Genomic DNA, 23,814 nt, shown 5'->3' with positions numbered 1-23,814 from the left:
CTAAGACATTGACTACCTGGAAGCAAGCTCTTATTATGTCACATTTGAACTATTGCTTCTTAGTCTCTCCCCCATGGCAATCCATCTTCCATTCAGTTGACAAAGTAATCTTTTTAAAGTGCATAGTTAGCCATGTTGTCCACCTACTCAATAAAATCCAGTAGCTTCCTATTATTTCTAGGATAAAATAAAAATCCTCTGTTTGGCATCCAAAGCCCTTTATAACCTGGCCTCTTCCTACTTTTCCAGTTTCACTACACTTTACTCCACTTTACACATTCTGGAAAGGAGTGATATTAACCTCTTGGCTCTTTCTCAAACAAGAAACCCCATTTTCTGACACCATGAATTTTCAGTGCCCTGCCCTAGCTGCCTGGAATTCTCTTCTGCATTCTCTATCTTCCTCAGGCTTTTAGCCTAATTCTACAAGAAAGCCTTTCTCAATTCCCCTTAATGCTAGTAGCTTTCCCCCACTGATTATTTCTAATTTATCCCATTTATATCTTGCTTGTGCATAACTGTTTGTATACTTCTCCCATTAGATTGTAATCCCTCCTTGAGAGAGAGGGGATTGAGCAGTTTTCAACATAGTACTTAACACATAGTAAATACCTAAATCTTTATTGATTGATTTTTTGCTCTGTTTCTCTGAATTCCTGTATTTTTGTTATAGAAAAGGTTATATTCATACCAGCCCATTTACTAACAGGGTCTGTTAAAGCCTTCCCTTTTTTCTACAGGGAGGCCCAGGTCTCCCCTTCTTTAAAGAAAACCTTCACTACACCCTACCTTCAAATTATCACCCGATATTTTTCTTTCCTTTGCAAACTCCTAGAAAATGCTGTCTATTCTCATTGCCTCCACTTCCTCTCTTTTCAATCACTCCTCAAACCCCTTGCAGCCTGACTTCCAACCTTATGAATCTAATACTCTCTGTTATCAACAATCTTTTAATTACCAGATCTGGTGGTCTTTTTTAGGGTTTAATTTTTCTCTGTCTCTGTGCTTCATTTAACACTTTAAATCAATTGAATATTTTCTCTTCTCTGAATTTTAATGACAGTCTCTCCTGATTTTCTTCCTACCTAGATAATCGACTCCCTCTCTGTCTCTGTTGCTGGTCCATCATCCACAATACATTCCATAATTGCAAAGCTTTATCTTTTCTGTGTGTGTGTATCTGTCTGTCTGTCTCTGTCTGTGGTTGTGTCTTTTTCTTCTCTATTTTTGTCTCTCTGTCTCTGTGTGCGTCTCTGCCTCTCTCTCTCTCTCTCTCTCTCTCTCTCTCTCTCTCTCTCTCTCTCTCTCTCTCTCTCTCTCTCTCTCTCTCTCTCACACACACACACACACACACACACACTGTGTCCAAGATATCTCAAATAAAATACAACCAAAATAGAACTTATTATCTATCCAAAACCCACTCTGCTTTTAAACTTCCCTATTTTTTTTTTATCAAAGACATCTTTGTCCTTCCAGTCATCCAAACTCATAACTTGACATTATCCTCAATTTTTCACTTTTCTAGCCTTGCATATTCAGTCACCAAATTTTGTTGTTTCTATTAACATGACATTTCTTGTATGTGACTCTTTGTTTTTGTTCATTCAACTACTACTTTAATTTAGACCCTCATCATCTCTCATCTAGATTATTGCAATGACTTCTTGATTGGTCTCTTGCTTCAAATCTCTCTTCATTCCAGCCCATCCTCCACACTTTTGTTTGTTGTTTTCCTTAAGTACAGGACCATATTACATTTCCACACAGTAAATATCTGTGGTTCTCTATGGCCCCTAAAACTCTTCTATTTGACTTTTAAAGCCCTTCACAACCTGTCCATAACTCAGCTAGCCAGCTCTATTGGGCTGAGGATAAAGAAGAACTTCCTCCTTCACTCTATACTCCAGTCAAAATGACATTTTCTCAATTTTTTACATTCATCTCCCATCTCCATTCCTATGGAATGACTGTGTTTCATGCTCAGAATGTGCTACCTCCATCATAAAAAATTCCTCTTTCTCCATGTCTTAATCTCAATATCACCTTCTACACAAAGCTTTTCTTGATCCCCTCAAATGCTAATGCCCTCCCTTATTACTTTGTGTTTAGTGACCTTATAGTTATTTTATACTTAAGAATATATGTATATTCATTCTAGTTATATGTAAATATGTACATGTTGTTTTTTCTAATATGCATGCATTGTCTCTCCTGTTAGAATGTAAACTTCTAGAGAATTAAGTTGGTTCCATTGTTCTGTATCTATTTCACCTTTGCCTACATCCAGGTCTTGTACAAATTAAGCATTTAATAGATGCTTGTTGATTGATTGATTGATTGATTGATCAAGAGTCTGGAAAGTCTCAGATTTAAAATCTGACTATGTAATTCTGAACAAGTCATTTTCTTTCTCTGAGACTCAGTGTTCTCAAGGATGGGACTAGCTACATGGTGCAGTGAAGAGACTCCAAGACCTGGAGTCAGGAAGGCTCATTTTTGTGAGTTTCGTTCTGGTCTCAGATATTTCCTAGCTGTGTGATCCTAGGAAGTTACTTAAATTTGTTTGCCTCCGTTTCCTCATCTGTAAAATGAGCTGAAGAAGGAAATGACAAATCATTCCAATATCTTTGACAAGAAAACCCCAAAATGGAGTCCCAAAGAGTCAAACATGACTAAACAACAGCAGTCATGATTTTTTGCATCACCTACCATACAAGAAATATCTCTGTAGCTCTAAAATCACTATATTAATGAGCACTGTTATCAAGATTGATGTAAAAATGTCCTTTAAATATTTGGAGATGGAGGAAAAGAAGGATATGAATCCCATCATCAAGTAGTAATCTGTCTGTCCTTGCCTAGCACATCCTACACTAAGCCAGAGTGGGAAGAAGATATATTATACATAATTCCAGGAATCAGTAATAATGTATACTGTCCAATCCATGACAGAAAAGTAGTATATTCAAGATCCAAATTGAGCCAATGTTTTTGGACATAGCCAATATGGGAAATGATTATACATGAGTAGGCTTATTTTACAAATGTTTGGTTTTCCTTTGCTTTTTCCCAGTGTAGGGAGGGAACTTGGAAAAGAGAGAAAAATAAATGTTTGATTTAATGTCAATTTAATTAAGAGATGGTCTTATGTTTCTTTTTGTATTCCCAACGTTTGGCACAGTACCTGGCTTAATAAATGTTTGTTGATTGATTAATGTAAATTAACGACAATGTTAATTGAAAAGATTAAAAAAGCAAAAAATTTAAAAGATAAATGAATAATAGTAAGTGTCCTTTGTTTTGAATTCAAATGTTGGTGAAATAACAATTCCCTGAGATGGAACCAGCACTCATTTCAATAGAAACTTCTAGGTGGCAAGTCTTGGGCTTTGGCATCCTACTGAAAATACCCAGAATGGACAATAGCTTCTCCTGGATTCATTTAGCACAGATTCCCCCAGCTTTCCAAAATGATTGTCTTCAGAGCCCAAGTGCAAATGTCTGTTATTCACTGACTTTCTTCCTGACTTTATTTTTCAAATAAACATAGGGGCTGAGAGATAATTAAAAATAATGAGACTGTATGGGCCAGAACCTTGCATGCAATGAGAGGGTGTGGGTACTAATTGAAGGAGAGCCTTCTCACCCTTTTTGCTTCAAGTTCATTGGTGGACTGCTACTTTAAATACAGGTTTCTATTCTCCCCCTGAAAGAGACAAAGTGAGACAGAAGCCCAGATGATCTGAAAAACTTTTAATTCTTCTTTTCCTAGAGGTCTCTTAACTGGTATCTCCAGGTTCTGGGAACAAGGCACAAGCCAGCAGTGAAGGTAAATAAATGGGTTTTGTTAGTTTCCAAGTGTATGTGGGGAATAGCTTCTGTGGCCTTGGGACAATTTTTATAAAAGGGAATTATGGTCATTGTATGAGGAGTCCAAGAATTATTAGTATTATCAATCATGAGTTTGATTGCCCATTCCAACAGGACAGCAAGACAAGATTCTGCATTGGTAACAGTCTCTACTTAAGAATATTATTAAAAAATAAATAGTTTCCTTGCCAGTATAACTCTTTACGGATTCTAAGGATCAGACAGCCAGAGCTAGAAAGAATCTAGAGTACTAAATGCAACACAAATTTGGTCTAATATCTTTGTTCATGTATTCCATTGTTATATCTATAATTCATTTGTGTTTTATAATTTATTTTCCTGTTATGTGGAGATGCCTCTTGGCAAGCAAGATGCTTAGTATACCATTGGTACATTCCTGTGGAAGGAATTAACCAAGCCATCATATGTTGCACCAAGATATTCTTTATACTAAATGAGACCTATACCAGTGGTGATCAAAAAGGCTGATGCTGTGAGATGATTCCCTTGGTTTATTTGGACTTTATACAAATAGTCCAACAGTTTAGACTGAATTTATCTGCCCATTCTATCTTTTTTTCAAAATCAAATTCATCATTTGGACATTAAGATTGAACCGTTCAAGTTTCAACTGGTTACTTGTCAGAGTATTAATAGAGTCCGGGGTAAGCTGATTTTTAATAAGACTAAATCCAAAGCAAGACTAGACTGATCGCAATCTCTCAACCCAATTCTCTTCCAGAAATCACTTTTTAAAATGAAGGACTTGCTACTAATGCTGTGCCTTTTGGGAACATGTTTTGCAGTGCCAATAAAACAGGTAAGTTGGTTCACATTGAGCTCTTCTCTAAATACCTGCACTCTCTAAATGGATGAATGTAAGAAGTCCCTGCACCAACCTCTCTGAATTAATATTCAATAAAACCACTCTTAAATGAACAGTACAATGAAATAACTTGACTCCGAAAACAATTTTAATTGAAGTAAAGAATCATTTTGAACAAATATGACAAATTTGAACAAATATATTTAAATATAATTAGTTATACTACAATTGTTGGTGCTAAATATATCAGTATTAATATATTATAATTTAATTATATTACCTAGTATAATTAGACTAATTATATTCACAAAATAGGAGAGAAAAAGGGAAAGAAATAAGCATTTATATGTCACCTACCATATGCCAGGCATTGGGCTAAGCATTTCACAAATAATGATGATGATGATGATGATGGTGTTCAATAATTTTCAGTCATGTCTAACTCTTCATGACTCCATTTAGGATTTTTGTGGAAAATATACTGGAATGATTTACCATTCCTTTCTCCAGCTCATTTTACAGATGAGGGAACTAAGACAAACAGGATTAAGTAATTTTCCCATGGTCACACAGCTAGGAAGTATCTGAGGCCAGATTTGAACTCAAGAAGATAAGTCTTTCTGATTCTATAACAATAACAATAGCTATAATAATGGCTAACAATGTCTTTACTATGTGCCAGACACTGTGCTGATACTTTACAATTATTATCTCATTTAATCTTCACACTAGCTCTGGAAAGTAGATGATATTGTTATCTCCATTTTACAGGTAAATAAATTGAGGCAGATAAAAGATAAGTGACTTGCATAGGGTCACACAGCTTATAAGTTTCTATACTATGAAGGCTAGCATTCTAGTCATTATGCAACCTTGCTGAAGAAAAATAAAAAATCCCTCACATCATGTCCCCTTTACCTCCTTTTGTCATAGACTTAGAACCTTGGGGATCATTCAATTCAAGTCCCTAATTTTATAAAGAAAAGAGTAAATTACTCGACCAAAGTCACCTAAATAGTAGAAAAATCAGGATTCAAACCCAAGTCCACCCCAACCCACTTTCTAATGTATCATGTCTGTATTTCCATTTTTCTATTTTCCATTTTTCTCATTTCCCCTTGTTTTCCAGTTTCATTTGTTTCACTGAAATAATTTTAACTCCAGACAAAAAAATTCTAGGATAAGTATGATTTGCACCTTTAAAAATTATAAAATTATATAAAATATATATGTAATTTTGTTAAATTATATAAAAATTTTATATAAATATGAAATTATATTAAAATGCTAAAATCTTTTAGAAATTCCTTATATCAATCAACTAGCATTTATTAAGCATTTATTATATACCAGATATTGTGATTGGTGCTATGCATTCAAATACAAAGAAGTAATCAATCCTTAATCTCAAGGAGTTTATAATCAAATAAGGAAGACTGGTACATATACAAATATATTCAGAATGAATATGAAAGGAAAAAATACAAAATACTTAAATCTAAAGTAGATAGGGAGGGCAGTTAGAGTTAGGAGAAAATGATAAGGAAAGGTTCCAAGAATTCTCACCTCTATCAGTCTTCATCTCTTTTTGCCTGGTATCTAATCCCATGATAGCTCTTCTTCCTTCAGCCACAAAGGTTAAATTCAATGACTTTTGTTTTATTTCAGGTATATCCTCAGCAAGCCGCAGCAACTGGACTGGGGAGCTTAAGCCTTGAGGTATATATTTTCAGTGTTTACATTGCATTTAAATTGTTCTGTTTCTCAGGGGAGAAACCTGGAACAAATTCATTACATGTTTTTAACCAAAATCTAAAGTTGTTTGTCTACTCCCTGAGAAATATAATCAATAGATGGGGCTATTGCCTCAAATCTGTCTCTTGATCTGTTTATTCTTGTCTCCTGAATAGCCTGGAAAGAAATGAGTAACCTTTCTGAGAGCATTCTTTGCCAGTCCCATATTTTGCAGCCTGAAACTATGAACCAAAGTCACCAATTTATTTTTAATAACCAATGAACCAAAGTGAGTCTGATGACTGAACTGCAAGTGCTTGTAAATGTGAACAGACCCTTTAAAACAGTTAACCTGGCACAGAGTTTCATAAATTTACAGCTAAAAGGAAGCCCAGAGGCATCTAGTGGAACTCACATTTTTTTCAGTTGAAGACACTTAAAGAAAGTTTAAGGGGCTTATCTAAAGTTCCAAAAGTATTAAGTTACAGGTGAGGACTTAATCTTGATCCCACCAAGAGATTTCCAACTGCACTAAACTGTATCTCATGGAGAGAAAGACAGTCAGAGAGACAGAGACAGAGAGCTAAGATAGAGAGACAGAGAAGAAAAGAGAAAGATGAGGGAAGAGATCAAGAAAGAGAGACAGGGAGGAAAGAGAGAAAAGAGAGAAAGAGACAGAGGAGAGAAACAGACAGAGAGGAGAGACAGAGAGAAGAACTGGCAAGAAACAGGGAGAGAGAAATGGGGGAGACAGAGAGAAATTGCACTTTGCTTTTTCTCTACTACGTCTTACACATTTTTTAAAAGAGTTGTAAACAAAACTTAATCTTCATAAAATTCATTGTCTCTAAAAACTCATATTTGGCATCAAAACTATACTATAAATGCAGATTATATGCTATGTCATATTCTGGTGGTAGCCTTCCTAATTGAATACAATTTGAGTTTATGGAATATGGGCTTAGTCAAATATTTGACATGACATGGTTTAAGGAAACAAAGTCTCTCTCTGCCAAGACAGTTGGTTGGTACCTTCTCCAAATTTTCAATCCAAGAGACTGATAGTGGGAATATCGAGAGGTTAAAGAGGCTTTCCCATTATTACACATTCAGTATCTGTCAGAGATGGGACTTGAGCCCAGGCTTCCTGGCTTTGAGGTCAGTTCATTATAGACTAAGGCACACCGCCTCTCTGACCCTGACCAGGTCCCAACCTCTGTATGTTCCAGTTTCTTCATCTGTAAAATGATGATAATAATAATAGCAACTCTCTCCCAGTATGTTTGTGAATACTGACTAGGATAACTTACTTAGAACAGATATATCTTAGAACAGATCTTACCAGAGTGATAGCACATAGTAGGTACTTTATAAGTGTCTGTCAACTAATGAAATTTATTATTAACATTATTAGCATACATATCTTATCTTTCCTGTGTAATTTCTAAGAATGAGAGAATTGGTCCTGGTTTGTAAAATATTTGGGTAAAGTTTAAAAGCTGAAGACCAACTAGTGGCTTTTTTGAAGTAAAAAAACAGGCTAATGTGTTTTATTTCTAATGGGCTTTTTTTCCTGTCTTCAAGATGAATTTCAGAAAGTTAGAGGACATATAACTTTTTTAATTACCTGGGGAAGCATAAACATATAAAATTTCCTCAAGTGAATGTATTTCTACTTAAAATATTTTAATATATTCCCACTTAAAATATTTTTGTCCCTTTAGTAAACAATAAAAATCTGCATAACATACATAAGGAAGAACTAAACTAGTGACCATAGCAAATCTTGTGTCTTAGACACTTTTTGGTTCTTATTATAAATCAAAGTATTATTTGGTTTGCTTTAAGTTTTTGATGACAATGTACAAAAAACAAAAATAAAAATAATGTAATAAATAGAAAACAGAGCAAATAGATTCTAACTCTTCTTCTCCTTAATAGACAATGAGACAGTTGGGAAATCTGAATGGACTAAACCTGCTTTCTCAGGTAACTGTTTTCAAATGTTCCCTCTAACTATTAGTTGTAGCAATACTATGGTTACTGTTAACAGAAATTCTGTAAATGTTACAAATCATCAAATAAGATCGCCTAAATTCACAAAAAGAAAAAAGTCTAAGGAATCTTCTTTCATGTCCTCTCTCTTACATCATCAGCTAAAACAAACGGGCATTTGAAAAACTAGATTTTGGCCAAACAAGGAAATTTCACTGTCAAGCAGTTATTTACTAAAGTATTTGAATAGTCATTGAAAATAACAGTTTAGTTGAGAAATAATATGACTAATCAGTTCCAGAGAGGAATCAAAGAAGTACTTCTCCTGGAGGATGATGGGTACAGAAAATCATATGTGCTATTAGGCTCAAGCACTGGGCTCATTTGGTTTGGCTTAATTTTTTGTTGTTGTTGTTGCAAGGAAAGGCTAATGGAGGGTGGAGGAAGAAATGGGTTAGGAAGGGTTGCATACCTAGAGATGACTATGTTGTCAAGCCAAATTTTATTAGTAGAAATAACTATTTAATAAATAATTTTGAATATAAATGTGGTCCAGGTCTATGATATTTTAAATGAAGAAACAGCTTCATAAATAAATTACAGTAGCTTATAATTTATAGTAATCATAGTTACCTGGGACTCAGAAAGATAAATAGATCCAATAAAATAATAAATGTAAAGCACTTTGTAAACCTTAAAGTACTGTATAAATGCTGACTATTCCATGCTGCCTCTAATTAAGGGATACATAAATTTTGGTGTTCAAATAGTTCAATTTTAACTATATTTTCAGCCTTTCTATGGCCTTCTAGGCCTGGAGTCAAAAAGATCAAGTTCAAATCCAGCTTTAGACACTTGCTATGTAACCTTGTGACTTAATCTTTGTCTGCCTCAGTTTCCTCCTCTGTAAAGTGAGGAAGATGTGTTTCTATAAAATAGTATCTATTTCTTGGTATTAATTTGAGGACAAAATAAAGTAATATTTGTAAAGCAGTCTATAAGTTAGCTGTTACTATTGCAGAAATAAGATAATGTCCTTTTCTCTACCTCATGTCCTCCTTAGTTCTCTAGATTTGGTTTTGGGAAACAATTTAACCCTTTATGGATGCACGGACTCCTTCCACCTCACTCCTCCTTCCCATGGATGCAGCAAAGAGAACATGAGACTCAACAGGTGGGCTCCTTCCTTCCACTCCTTTTCTATACCAATCCTCAAGGTCATCCCTTCAAACACTGCAATTAAATGTCTGATAAAAGAAAGATCTAGAGGGGCATCTGGATGGTATCATAGTACATAGAGTGCCAGACCTGGAGTTAGGAAGACTCATTTTCCTGAGTTCAAATCTGGCTTCAGATACTTACTCGCTGTGTGAACCTGGGAAAGCACTTAACCCTGCTTGCCTTAGTTTCCTTAAAATGGTTGGAGAAAGAAATGACAAACCAGTCCAGTATCTTTGCATAAAAAACCCCAAATAGGGCCATGGAGAGTTGGACACAACTGAAAACAATTAAACAAAAACATCCTTACCAAGAATGCGGTGTTTCTACTGATAGAATATAAGATTCTTGAAGGCAAAAATTGATTTGTTTCTATCTTTGTATTTCTAGCACTTAGTACAGTACCAGGAACATAGTAAGCAATTAGTAAAAGCTGGCCAAGATATGCATAATAAGAGTTTGGAGATAGATTTGGATTAATAAATAGAATAAAATAGTATCATGATAGAGTATAAATAATGTGGGATCATTAAAGCATTTTTTTTCATATGTAGAAGAGAATGGAAGTAAACGCAAACAAGCAGGATAGTTTTGAAAGTTACATGTTGAATTTATTGTGCATTTCAAAAGTGTTTGTAATAGAGTTAGCTTCATGTATAATCCTTTTTTGGCTCAACTTTGTAAATAAAAATGTTCACTTAATTTGATGTTTATTAAGTTCTGAATAAATTTTTTTATAATTTTTTATAATTTAAAAAGATGATATAGACATAACCATACAGAAAGAGAGAAAGAAAGAAGGAAAGAAAACAAGCCCTTGAGATTCATTTAAGTAATAACTACCATAGAACTTGAAGTATACAAATGATATTTTCTCCATACAGCCTGACAACTGTGAAACTTTAGTAGTAGTAGTATTAACATTAAATGCAATAATTTTATTAGTATTAGCAATACTTATAATAAAGCATGTAGTAGTAATAGTAACCTAAGAACTTTTTAATATTGTGTAGCAATTGTAGTAGTGTAGAAAGTGTAGTATAGAAAGAAAAAGAAAGATAGATACATAGACAGATGAATGGATGGATAGCTTCATATGCAGAGGCCAAATTATGCTAAGGAGCACTCTACACCAATTATATTTGTTCCCCCAGCATCTAGCACAGTGCCTGTTCATTTGTTGTTCTGTTGTTTCAGTCATTTCTTACTCTTCATGACCCTATTAGGTGTTTTCTTGGCAGAGAAACCAGAATGGTTTGCTATTTCCTTCTCCAACTCTTTTTTACATATGAGGAAACTGAAGAAAACAGGTTTAAATTACTTGGCCAGGGTTACACAACTAATAAGTGGCTAAGGCTGGATTTGAACTCAGGAAAATGAGTCTTCCTGACTCCAGCCTTGGTGCTCTATCAACTTCACCATCTAGCTGGCCTATCCTGGTCATAATAGGTGTTTCAAAAATGCATCTTGGTTGATGGATTGAATTGTGTTAGTCACCTGGCAAACTTTTATTAAGAGTTTAAGTGCTGAAGATCCAAAGAAAGGCAAAGTCATACCCCTGCTCTCAAGGAACTCACATTCTAACTGGGGAGAAATGAATAACTGTAGTAATCCACTTTTCAGAGTGGATTAAAACTCTAGAGTAGGGAGAATAAGTTGGATGAGAAGAGTGACACTGACTCCAAACTCACACCTGGCCCTAAGAGCATGGCTGGATGCTGGCCTAGCTGGCCTCCCTGATCCCTTTCACATGTTTTTCCATTTTCCTTCCTTTGCAGTATGAATATGCCTTGCCGGTACACCCACCTCCTCTACCCTCCCAGCAGCCCCAAAAGCCAGGACAGAAGCCTTTCCTCCAATCCAGTCCAGCACCGGACGCTGGCCATCACGGGGCACTTCAGCCTCCACTGCATCAGGGACAGATCCACATGCATCCAGAGGACCGAGCAATGGGCCAGCAGCCTGGGGGGCCTTTGGGCAGGGCAGGGAGACCCGAGGTCATTGCATGATTTCCTTATTCAGTCAAACACTATCTCTCAAAAGCAGCTAACATGCCAAAGGAAAACAAGCCCCTGAGATTCATTTAAGTAATAACCACATAGAACTTGAAGTATGCAAATGATATCTCCTCCATACAGCCTGACAACTGTGAAACTTTAGTAGTAATAGTATTAACATTAAGTGCAATAATTTTATTAGTATTAGCAATACTTATAATAAAGCATGTATTAGTAATATTAACCTAAGAACATTGTAGGATTGTGTAGCAATTGTAGTATATTAATTAATAATATATTAACATTAATAATAAAATGTGTAGTAGTAATACGAATTGTACTATAGCATTTTATAGTAATGATATTTCAGTCATGCATTACTATTGTAATAATGCTGCAGTAGTTCATTAATACTAATAATATTAACAAATGTATAGAAGTAATATTAATACCAATAGTAAAGCATGTAGTAATAATGTTAATATTGTAGTATTATATAGTAATAAAACTATAGCTATATACTATTATTGTAATAGTGGCATATTACAGTAGTATATTAATACAACTACTAATAAAAATTGTCCTAGTGATATTAATCCTAATGATACTAACAAAATTTATAGTATTTATATTAAAAATGGAAAACATATAATAGTAATATCAATACTAAAAATACTGTAGTGTTGTTATAAAATGATACTTTAGTCATGCACTACTATTGTAATAGTAATAATAGTGTAATACTTTTTAAAATATCAATAATAATGTAGTAGTAATATGAATATGAGTAAGTATTATATAGTAATGATATTGTAGTAATACATTATTGCTGTAACAGTAATAATACTATAGTTTATAAATATGAAAAATGTATAGTAATAACATTAATTCTAATAATACTGCAGTACTACATAATAGTGTATTACTACTGTAATAGTAATAATACTATAGTTTATTAATACTAATAAAGTGTGTAGTTGCAATAATAGTGTTATAATAATAATAATAACATTCATAAAAGTGTCATAGTTGTCAAGCTGCATGAAGGACATTTAATTACACTAATAACAACTTTTCCTAAGAGCATTTATGTTTAAACACCATTGAACAAATTGGAATCTGGTATTATAATTAATATTATTATTATTGCTTGTCCCAGGAGCATTTCTATCTGATTTCCACTGAATAAGAATCTTTTTATTAATAATAATTGTTATTATTATTATTACTTGTCCCAAGATTATTTCTATCTGAACTCCACTGAATAAGAACTTTTTTGTTATTAATAATAATCAATATTATTATCATTACTTGTCCCAAGATCATTTCTAGCTGAATTCCAAAGATGAGAATCATTTTTGTTCAAAATAATAATAATTGTAATCATTATTATCCCAGGAATATTTTTATCTGATCTCCACTGAACAAGATATTTTTTTTATTATTTATTGTGACTATTACTATGATCCTGGGGACATTTCTATCTCTCCTACATTGAACAAGACAAAAACTTTTTATTATTGTTTATTATTCAAAAAGTTCTTGTCTTGTTTGTCTTGAGATCATTTTTACCTTAACTCCAAGAAAAAAGGATTAAAACTATTTTGTTAATAATAATAATAATAACTATTATTATTATTATTATTATTATTACTGCTATGGCTTGAGACCACCCCTGAACACAATGAGTTCTTTTAAAAATTATTACATATTAATACTATTACTATGACTATGTACTATGACTAGTACTATGGCTTCCCAACTCCAAGTATATCCTAGTTCTGGACAAAATGAAACCAAAACCTAGCCATTTATATGAGCAGTAACCTGATGTAGCAAGGAGAGTGCTGGGTCTGAATCAAAATTGAATTCCGATTCTGCCATTTTTGAAACAGGCAAACCTTTGAGTCGATCTCCTGATATAGACAAGGAGCAGGTTGGGAGAAGCAGCATACCACAGAAAGTGTCACCAAAGAGTCTTGGAGTTAGGAAGAACTGAGTTCAAGTTCTCCCTTTGGCTCTTACTGGCTGTATACTTATCTTAGGTAAATCACTTCACTCAGTTTTCTAGGCAGTTTCCTAGACAATAAGCTGAATAACAGCTGTAGAATCTGCACTGAGAGGGATTTTCCTCACTGGGAGTTTATTGCACCAATGCAATCACAGCCTTTATTTAAAAAGGAAATCAAAGCCTTTATTTTTAAAAAATACAAAATAGACAACATCTAAAGTCCCTCCAGGTCAAGATCAACAACGCTGTGTAGAGAGTGTGGCAGGTTTGCAAAGCACTTTATATATTTTATTATCTCTTTTGGCAAGTAGCAAAGGTATCATTAGCCCTATTTTAGAGAGGAGGAAACAGACTCAGGGACGTTACTAAGTCATTTCCCCAAGGTCACACAGTTAGTGAATATTAGAGATAGGTTCTCAGCCTAAGTGTGTTCTCAGTCTGGGTCCAGAGCTCTTTTACCTACATCATGTACCAACCTAGAGCCTGGTGGTGATGACATAGATTACATCCTGTCGACCCCAAGTGGGAAGATGGAATGTGAGTGCCAAAAGTATCCAAGAAAAACTTCTCCAGCTCCAGAAGCTCAACTGCAATAGAGTAACCCAGTAAAACCCCTCCTGGTTCTCTCTGCTCAATTTTGTCACCAAAAAGTTACAAAGGATCTTCCCCAAGACTGCAGGTCTCTTCGTTTGACTATAAAGAAGAAATGGATCATTTGAGAGCATCTTCTAGAAAATATAGGGGGAAGTCAGGAGACAAGAATCTTTTTATTCCTGGCTCTGTTTGTTAATTCCTCATGTGACCTTGTACCTCCCTGGACCTCATTGGTAAAATTAGAGTGTGGCAGTCAATGGATGTTCTAGGATCATTTCCAATTCTCACATTCTATGACCAGAATAATAAAAAATGGTCAAGCTTCAGTATCATATTTACATTTTTGATGGTAATAACATCCATGTAGTACTTCAAAGGTTGCAAGGTACATTCCATATATTCTCTCTTTTGAAAATACTCTTTAGTGAACTTCCATGTGAAGTCATTCCTTCTATCAATGTAGGTCAGTGCCTTCTATGCAATTTGTAATCTTAGAGAATAGGCTGGGGAACTATAAAGGGAAATGACTTGTTCAGAGTCACCCAGACAGAAACTGAACTCAGCTCTTCCTGGTCCCAAGGTCAGATCTTTATCCATTGCCTCATGCTCTCTCCAGGCATAATTAAGTTGAATTTTCAGGGGTCTGGTCAAAAAGCCTTTTTAATAATTTTTTAAAATGTTAACTTTTTTATTTTATTTTTCTTAATTTTTTGCAACATTACTAATACGGAAATATGTTTTACATAATTTGATGTGTATGGATGGACATCATATTTCTTGCCATCTCAAAAGGTGAATAGGGGTTAGAGGGAGGGAGAGAATTTGGAATTGAATGTAAATGTTTTTTAAGAAGAATTTTTAAAACGAAAGAAAGAAAAAAATGGCAACTCTTAGATCTGGACCTCTATTTCCTCAATTCCAAAGTTAGGGGATATGATGAGATGGTTTCTGGGATCCCTTCCAATTTTAATTCTAGATGTAAGAGGCAAAGAGAAAATAGGGAACACTTTCCAATTTTTCTAAAGAGTAATATTTTAAAGCAGGAATGACTAGTTGCATGCTTAATTCCCTTCGATTAGAATTTTGGCTGTTCTGTAATTTAAACATTTATTTATGATGCAGCTACCAGAACTGAATTTTGCAGGTCACCTGGGTCATTCGGTAAGTACACATTTTAATGGCAAAATTTATTAAGATATATTCTTATTGAAAGAGAGAAAGTAAAGAGTTTTAAATGTTCAATGTAGACTCCCTATTCCCCATAGTCTGCAATGAAGCAAAATTATTTTTCTTTGGGTGACTAGTTTTCATGCTTCCATCCTGGGCAATTTATTTTATATAACTTAAAATATTTTTGAGAGTTGTGTTACATTAAATATTTGTTCTGCTTTCTGTAAAGATGTTTCCAATGGGACGTTTGATCTCTGAAGGACCAGCTCAAAAAACAGAGAAAACCCCAGTAAGTTTTGGTGATGGTGGTTTGTTTTGTTTGTTTGTTTGTCCTCTGCCCATAACAGCTTAACATTCTCTTCTTAGGGAAAAAAAAAAAAAAAACCTTTTCTAACAACCGTTTTATTCATGTCTAGCTTTATCCAAGAATGGTTTACATGCCCTATGGAGCAAACCAATTGGTAAGTACATATTATCTAGAGACATCATCCCAAGTAAGTGTATAATCAACATTTGTTGAATGCTGTTGAATGTCTTAATCAGCAAAGTGAAGTAGAAAAGTCTGTTTTTCTAAGAGCAGAAGATCTGAAGTCATGAAGCTTAAATTCTGATTCAAATACTTACTAGCTATGTGATTCTAGACATCACTTTAAAACTCTAGTTTTATTTACATTTTAGTATTTAGTAATTCCCTTATAAGGTTATTGAGAGACTAGAACAAGATAATGTCTGTAAAACCACCAGAAACCTTAAGGTAATAAATGAATTTTGATTGAATAATTGTATTATTTCTATATAATGCATCATATTTATATCTATAATATATCTATTCTAATGTATATAAAAATCTATTATTATATGACATTGTTATTGTATATAATTGTGTTATTTTATATCATAAAATTTTCTATTAATATAGTATCTTATTCAACAAGCATTTATTACTAAATTTTTACTCTGGTAGTTCTGAGAGTACTATGATTGACATGGAAAGAGCTACAAAGTTTATATAAAATAAGATCCCTTTCCTCATCAGTCAATAAGTATTTATTAGATATTTAGCACAGTACCTGATACATATTAAGTATTTAATAAATGTTGACTGACTGATGGAAATAATCATTTCACAGTAGTATGTGTACTTGACTGGAAATACAGAAGTAAATGGCTCTTACCCTCAGGGAGCTTACAGCTAGTCAAGGAGTAATATATAAACTCATACAACTAAAGTATACAAAAGTATATAATAATTACTTTAAGAAGTACCCAAAAAGTTAGGCCTGAAGAGACAATGAAGCAAAGTTAACTTTGAGTTCTAATCTTTTCAAGATCATTCAGCAAATAATTCCTCAACTCCCGTTTGCCACTGTACAAAATAAATCAGTTAATCAACTCAAATATTAATATGTTATATTGTACAGTGGTATCTGCTCTCTATCCAGAGAGAAAGTGTAATTGATATAGGGAGTTTCCTATATCAATGAATTAGAGATGAGTCACCAGACAGTCATTCCTTATCATTGCAGACAGGATTCCTTATCATTAAACTACTATATATGAGGCACTGGGGATACAGAAGTAAAAATATTGAAAGCTTATCCCTGCCCTCAAGGAGCTTCTTCTTTATGCTAGTCTATCTAAACAACTTCCATGTTAAAGTCCAAGCAAAAGTGAAATAGTTTCCAATCTTCACTCTTCAGTGACTAAAAATCTATCCCTTGAGCAGCTTACAAGATTGTTTCATTATTTCATTATTTTCTTTGAACAGAATGCCCCAGGAAGATTTGGCATGCTAAGCTCTGAAGAAATGATGGTGAGTGATTCCTTCCTTCTTAAGTCAATATTCAGATGAATCTTGTCAGCAGTTTGGAACTTCAGACCATGGTCAGACATGTTCTCATTTCTATTAAGCCTCAAACTTGCAACTATGGGAGTATATCTATGTTTTCCCTCCAGGCCACAAGAGTTTACCCAGATGTCCAAGAAAGCTGACAAAGAATTTTACGTTGTTATTTGATTGGATATCCTGTTGTTATATCTCAGTCAGGTGCTCCAGATCTATGGAGTGATGGATGTCTAGAATTCACCCTTTCTCCTAAAGATCTCAGATTTCAGATATTTTCTTCATAACCAAAGGAAATATTTGTCTCAATGAAGCTCAAAGCAAAGAGGGGAAGATTTAAAATCTCAAAAAAAAAGTTTGTTTTCCTGTCAATTTGCAAACATTGGTTTACATGATTTGATATCTATAGTTAAAATGTCCCAAATGAGCAGGACACATCTTGATTGTTAACAGGCCAGGTCAACAAACATTTTTGAAGCACCAACTAGGTGCCAGGCCTGTGCTAAGCCATGAGAATACAAAGACAAAAAATAGTCAAGTCCTTGATAACAAGATACTCACAGTTTAATGGAGAAAATATGATGCTAGAAAAGAGATTCCCTTTTTTGTGTCATATGCAAATTAGGCAGGATCAAATGAAAATGCTTTGTGAACTCTAAAGCTATATAAATGCTAACTATTATTATTATGTAATAGAAAAAGAAAACAATGAATCAAAAAATTAAAATCACCTAATTTTGTCTTGAGTTGTTAAGCCTAATTGGTTTAATTTATTTGAATACATGATTATGGTCCCCCAAAATTAAATTTCAAGATAATCTCTAAAGTTAAAAAGATAGTTTACTGGTAAGGGAGCAACATTGAGAGAATCAGTATTTTTGAGTTTAAGGTCAAACTAACTTTTCTAAAGAGTTTCTTTTGTACTAACAAAAATAGAAAAAGCAAAGGAAATGCTTAGTCTCTTCTGAGAGGCTACATCAACAAGGTATTTTTCCATAACAAAGCATTTTACTAACAGGATTCAGGAATAAAAATCTTCTCCTTAAGAAATATCTGAAATAACTGGGAATAAAAATTTTCTCATTATTAAGAAACCCCTGCTTAAGTGAGACATGAGATAGGGTTCAGAGAATGATACCAGGCTGTATATTATATCTCTAAGTGACTAATCATAGCTAGGATTTGAGGTAGAGAAAGTTTTTTCACACATCAACATTGTTATGCTTTCTATTTCCCCAACAAATAGCACTTTTTTTTTGAGATTTCTTAAAAATCAAAATGGAGTTTATTGGTCCAAAGTTAAATTCCTTTTCACAATTAACTTCAGATCATAAAGAAAAAAATAGGAAAAAAATTTTAAAAGAAATGTGTTTACATATTATAACTGTATCAAAGCAACTAACATATATATATATACAGATGTGTTGATTGTGTGCATAAACCTGAGCTCTGACTACTCTGATTATACCCAATAATATTCTTTATCACTTTTGACCCATTTTCCACAGGAGGGCGCTGAGTAATCAAGTCTCTTAACCTCAGTGCCCCCAAACAATGCTCTGTGTACAGAGAAATTATTAGTCTACATTGATCACAAGAATTCTTCACTTGGATGCAAGGAATATTGATAAACTCACAGTCCAATTTTTTTAAATGGTCTCTGCCAGGCTTTTTGTAAATGTCGTATGTACCATCCAGTTTGGTAGGAATGTGCTTTATAGAGCCCTTCATTAGAGAATCTAAAGCAACCTCAAGACTTTGAAATACAACATTTACTGCACTCCTCCAAGTGGACTTCCTGAACTTCAGATTGAATATTAGCCAAGGCATGGCATGGTAGGATGTGATATAGTTATCTCTGTCCTCTGATTCTTTTCAGGGAGGAAGAGGTTCCCCCATGGGTTATGGTGCCATGTTTCCAGGAATGAAATCTGGCTTAGGGGGGATGACCCCAAACCCAGCTATGGGAGGAGACTTCACTCTTGAACATGACTCGCCAACTGGCAACAACAAAACCCCTGGCGCAGCAGAGGGTGGTGCCCAAGGTTCCCCTGTGGCTGACACCAACCCAGAAAATCTTGAGAATCCAGATTTCCTACCAGAAGACTTCCCCTGGGTGCAGGGAGGGATCCTGAATTTCCCTAAAGGGAGAGGTCCTGCTGGGCAGATTAAGAGACCCCTCAAAGGCACTCCACCAACATCTGAACCTGGGATGACTCTGGGTACAGTTGATGTTACGGATACCTTTGGCACTGATGTAACTACTCCCCTGGCCAACCTGGAGGAAGGTCCTTTGGATGTTACTGTGGAACCAGATACCCACCACACATCAATGCAAGGGACTGAGGTTCACCAGTCACAGATTATGGAAGATGTATGGCATTTCCAAGAACCCTGAAAGGCTTGAGAAGTCAATTATCCTCTGTATTTATGGGCATGTTTCCCAGTTATGTCTGATACAGTCTAGAACATTTATTATTCTACTGCTATGGCAATTAGCAATTATGGAATTAAATATCCAAATAACATATGCAAATGTCTAATGATAGCTGTGGACTAAGAGGATTTAACGATCTTTGTGGTTCACACCAGAATGAATAAAAGGGCTCTGTCTTTAATATTTTCTTTTGATTTTCAACTATTTGAAAATAAAACAATTCCTAATGCATTATAGAACTCTTAGTATTAGAATGGTATTAGCTATCATATCCAATTACAATGATGCTTTTAAAATTTTTTTCCCGTAAGCAACCTGGAATATTCTCAGAAGTAAATAATATTTTATCCAAACCCATTTAAGTGGGGATTCATGGGAATTCTTTTACTGGTGTGGGTGTTTAGGTGTACTATATGGATTATAATATAACACTTTATAGAATATGACATTTCATTGGATTAAAAGTGCCTTACTCATTTAAAATAAAGATTTTCTCACTGATCACAGAAAGTTGTTGTCATTTATCCCAATTCAACAAGCATTACTCAGCAGCTACTTTAGCTGTTTGAGATATAAAGACAAAATCTTTAAAAATGCCTCTCTTCAAGAAGATTACCAAAAAAATGATTTTTTTAAATAACAAAGAACATCATATGTAAAATAAAAAGGCAAGAAACAACTGGAAGAAAATCTTTGTGACAAATGTGGCAGCTAGCAGCCTTTGAGCCTAGGGCAATCTAAACAAAAATTGATACACCTTTACTCTGACCAGGCTGAGTCAAATGCAATGGGTTTGAATTCCCTTTAGATTAAATTCTTTGCAAGACTCTCTAGTTGGGTGGTCTCTCCCATGCAGGATCAAAAGGCTTGTACCTCAGGGATTTGGGCAATGACATCCATCAACAATGTCCTTCAGACACTGGCTTGGCCTAGTAAAGAATAAGTATTTCAGAAGGGGGGGGGGGAATCTCCAATACTTGGTTATTTAATAATCATTTGTCTAAGTTTTAGTATTTATTAATTGTTCCTTTATTTACATTATGCTATATCGTCTTCTCCTGGGCTACTTCCCCAATTCTCATATACACTAGCCATCCAAAACAAATACTTCTCCTTTGAGGATTCTATGAGTATCTATGAGTGCAAAGGATATGAACTTTTCCAGTACTGAGCTCATGAGCACAAGCTTGCTTTTCATTATTCATGAACTTTCTAGCCAGCTTTAATTAGCTTTAGAAAAAGAATTTAATATCATCCTCCCCATTACCAAAGAAGCAAACAAACAAAAAACAACCAGAAGTACACTCTCCCTCATCCACAAATAAGTTCCTTGAGAAAGTAGACTCAAATGGGGCTAAAGCATGAAGTCATCTAGTTCTTGATTACTGAAAAGTCTTTTTCTTCCTTCATGGAGTCCTTGGGAAATTTCCCTTAGATGTAACTCTCTGAAAGACTCTGTGGGTTCCTCAGTATATTTAGGTCGTCTTCAATGTGTGGTAGATCCTATCAACATGTTATTGCTGGGAGGACATTGCCAGAGTACCTAAAGGTCACTGCTTTGAAAGTCTGAGAGTTGGGGAGACTACCTGGAGTTTTCCTTTTTCTAGGGGTCTGGCTTCTGGGGAGATAGCACCAGAACTGATCAAGGTAAGAAGGGAGTATTTCTGGGATTTCATTTCAAAATGTTCAAGTGACAAAGGAGAGATACAGAAGAGACAATGGGGGGGGGGGGGGCGGGATATCAGGTCAACTATGCACCCTCATTCTTTTGCCTCAATCTGACCATCTCTCCTAAAATGACCATAAATGAACCTGATAATACATGAATAAAGGTATGATTGATGGCCAGGGATGCCCAGTCATCTTTTTTTTTAATTATGAATTGAAAATCAACAACAAACAAATGTTTAAACATACAAAGAATAGAAAAGAAGTGTACATAAAGTGGAATCTCTTTTAAATATACTTCCATAAGAATATATTGCCCTTCTTTTTTTATCAAATTAGGTAATGGTTTATTTCTTTTATTGTGCTTAAAAAACACTCCTTGTTTCTTTCATCTATTTTTGGGGGAGCCAGTTGTTAAACATTTATCAACACACCATTGACATTCCTTTATATGGGGATTTGCCATGTATATTACAGGGGAGGGAAGGGTATGTCTTAACTTTATAAAGAGATGAATTTCAGAAAAGTGGGCTAAAAAATTAATCTTCCTTTCTCATCTCTATCTCTCAGACTCCTTAACATTTACTTTGTGCTTCAGCTCACATATTACATTCTCTGTGAAGCCTTTCTTCACTACTAATGTTGTTAAAGATCTTTTCCTACCCAAATCACTCTTTATTACTTATCCTTGAACACATCTACATATATGATTTCTCCCCTTGAAACAGTAGAATTTAAACTTTTTGAAGTCAGGTACTGATTAATTTTTTAATCTTCATATCCTCAGCATAGCACAGTGCAAATTTAAAATGTTTAATGAATGTCTGTGGAACAAATAAATGGATTTTTTCTTTTGGAAAAAACTCCTAGTTTTGTTTATTAAATCGGTGGTATTTTGTCTTATTTTCAAAATTTCTGTGTTATTTAGTAGAATTTTAGAGTAGTTGATTCCCTAAGGGTTTTTTTTCAGTTATATGTTAGATCCATTGATCTCTTATGTAGGGTATATGTGGTGTAGACAGATAGCTGTTTTAGGAACTGGCCCAACCAGTTTCCAAGCTAAATTGTAATTTCTACCTTTTAGGGAAGTAGAAAAAGGGCCTTGGCAGGGTGCTACTGAGGGATTTAGAATAGGATTATACATATTTATCATACTTCAAATATTGGTGGTCTGGGAATACAATACTTTGGAGTGCAAGAAAATGTCAATTTCCCTGATTGCTCTCAAGAAAAAGGTAATACTTAGCTCATTATGGCTAGCTTAATTTTCTCCCATCAAGTGCTAATACACAGGTAGGCATCATGATGAGTTAGTGAATCTCTTCACCAAAGTAGACAGCAGAAGTTACACAAATTCTGGAAGATAATCAAATATATCAAGTCAATAAACTTTTCAGTTTGGGAGAGAGATAAAATAGTCCAGATGAAGAGGAATGTCTTTCTTAGCAGTCTATAGAGTTTCGAGGACTGGAAGTCAAGGGACACTCTGGGAACCAGCTTCCCACATGTCTACAGATCCAGGGAGATCTCCTGCCCACCATTCAGAAAGCCACCTTTCTCAAGACTACCTCAAGACAACGTCCTCCAGCTATCTAAGGAAATCCCTTCTGAAGTCAAACAATGTTGTGACTCAACATTTTCTCAATCAATCAGGATTCACATCTCCCTTCATATACACAGCATACAGAATCATTTCTTCGGGATTTTTCTCAGAAATCTGCTTAGCCCAAGTGGATTTAAGTATTACATTTGTTTCTGTGTTTTATAAATGAAAATGTTTTGAGGTATAAATTTTCCTCGTTGCTTTGGTGATTTAGTATACTAAATGTTGCAATGTGATTTAGTATACTGTCTCCTTGAATACTATGATAAAATTATTTATTGTTTTTATGATTTATTCTTTGCCTCATATTTTTAGAATTTATTCTCCACTTAAGTTGGAATACTTGTTTCAAATTTCTCATTAAAATTTCTGGGAAAATTGAACAGCAATATGACAGAGTTCATATCATACATCACAAAAAGCTCTAACTAGATACAAGGCCTAATTTTTAAAATGTTATGTCATCATCAAAATAAGATAAAAAGATACTTTTCACAACCACAGAGAAGAAGAGTGCTTGACTTTCAATCAAGGAATAGAGATGGTTATAAAGGATGAATTGAACTCTAGCATAGGGCAAAATTGAAAGAAAAAAAAAGATTGCACAAGCATAAAAATTAGTTATAGTAATAATAATAACACTCATATAGTCTCATATAGTCAAGCTACATGAAGGATACTTAATTATATTAATAACAAACTTGTCTTAAGAGCATAACTGTTAAATGTCCTAAGGGCAGTAAATGTTAACTGCAGAAAATCTTTGTACCAAGATTCTTTGATAAATGTTTGATAGCCAAGATATTAAGGAATTTCATACAAATACATAAAAAAAATCAATCTCA

General features: G+C 34.4%; 1 protein-coding gene across 1 annotated transcript; it reads left to right on the top strand.

Moving 5' to 3' along the window:
• Positions 1-4,627: 4,627 nt before the first annotated feature.
• Positions 4,628-19,659, top strand: AMBN (ameloblastin). The gene is made up of 10 exons (XM_051967071.1): positions 4,628-4,693; positions 6,368-6,418; positions 8,375-8,422; positions 9,492-9,602; positions 11,425-11,643; positions 15,371-15,409; positions 15,648-15,707; positions 15,835-15,879; positions 17,187-17,231; positions 19,141-19,659. Exons 1-10 carry the CDS (start codon positions 4,631-4,633, stop codon positions 19,657-19,659), a joined length of 1,200 nt encoding a protein of 399 aa, XP_051823031.1. The 5' UTR covers positions 4,628-4,630.
• The last annotated feature ends 4,155 nt before the right edge of the window (positions 19,660-23,814 follow it).

The sequence above is a fragment of the Antechinus flavipes genome, chromosome 6 (genome assembly GCF_016432865.1).
Source record: "Antechinus flavipes isolate AdamAnt ecotype Samford, QLD, Australia chromosome 6, AdamAnt_v2, whole genome shotgun sequence".
Classification (NCBI taxonomy): Eukaryota; Metazoa; Chordata; class Mammalia; order Dasyuromorphia; family Dasyuridae; genus Antechinus; species Antechinus flavipes.
The sequence above is the reverse complement of the archived record's forward strand: the minus strand, read 5'-3'. Positions and strand labels throughout refer to the sequence as shown.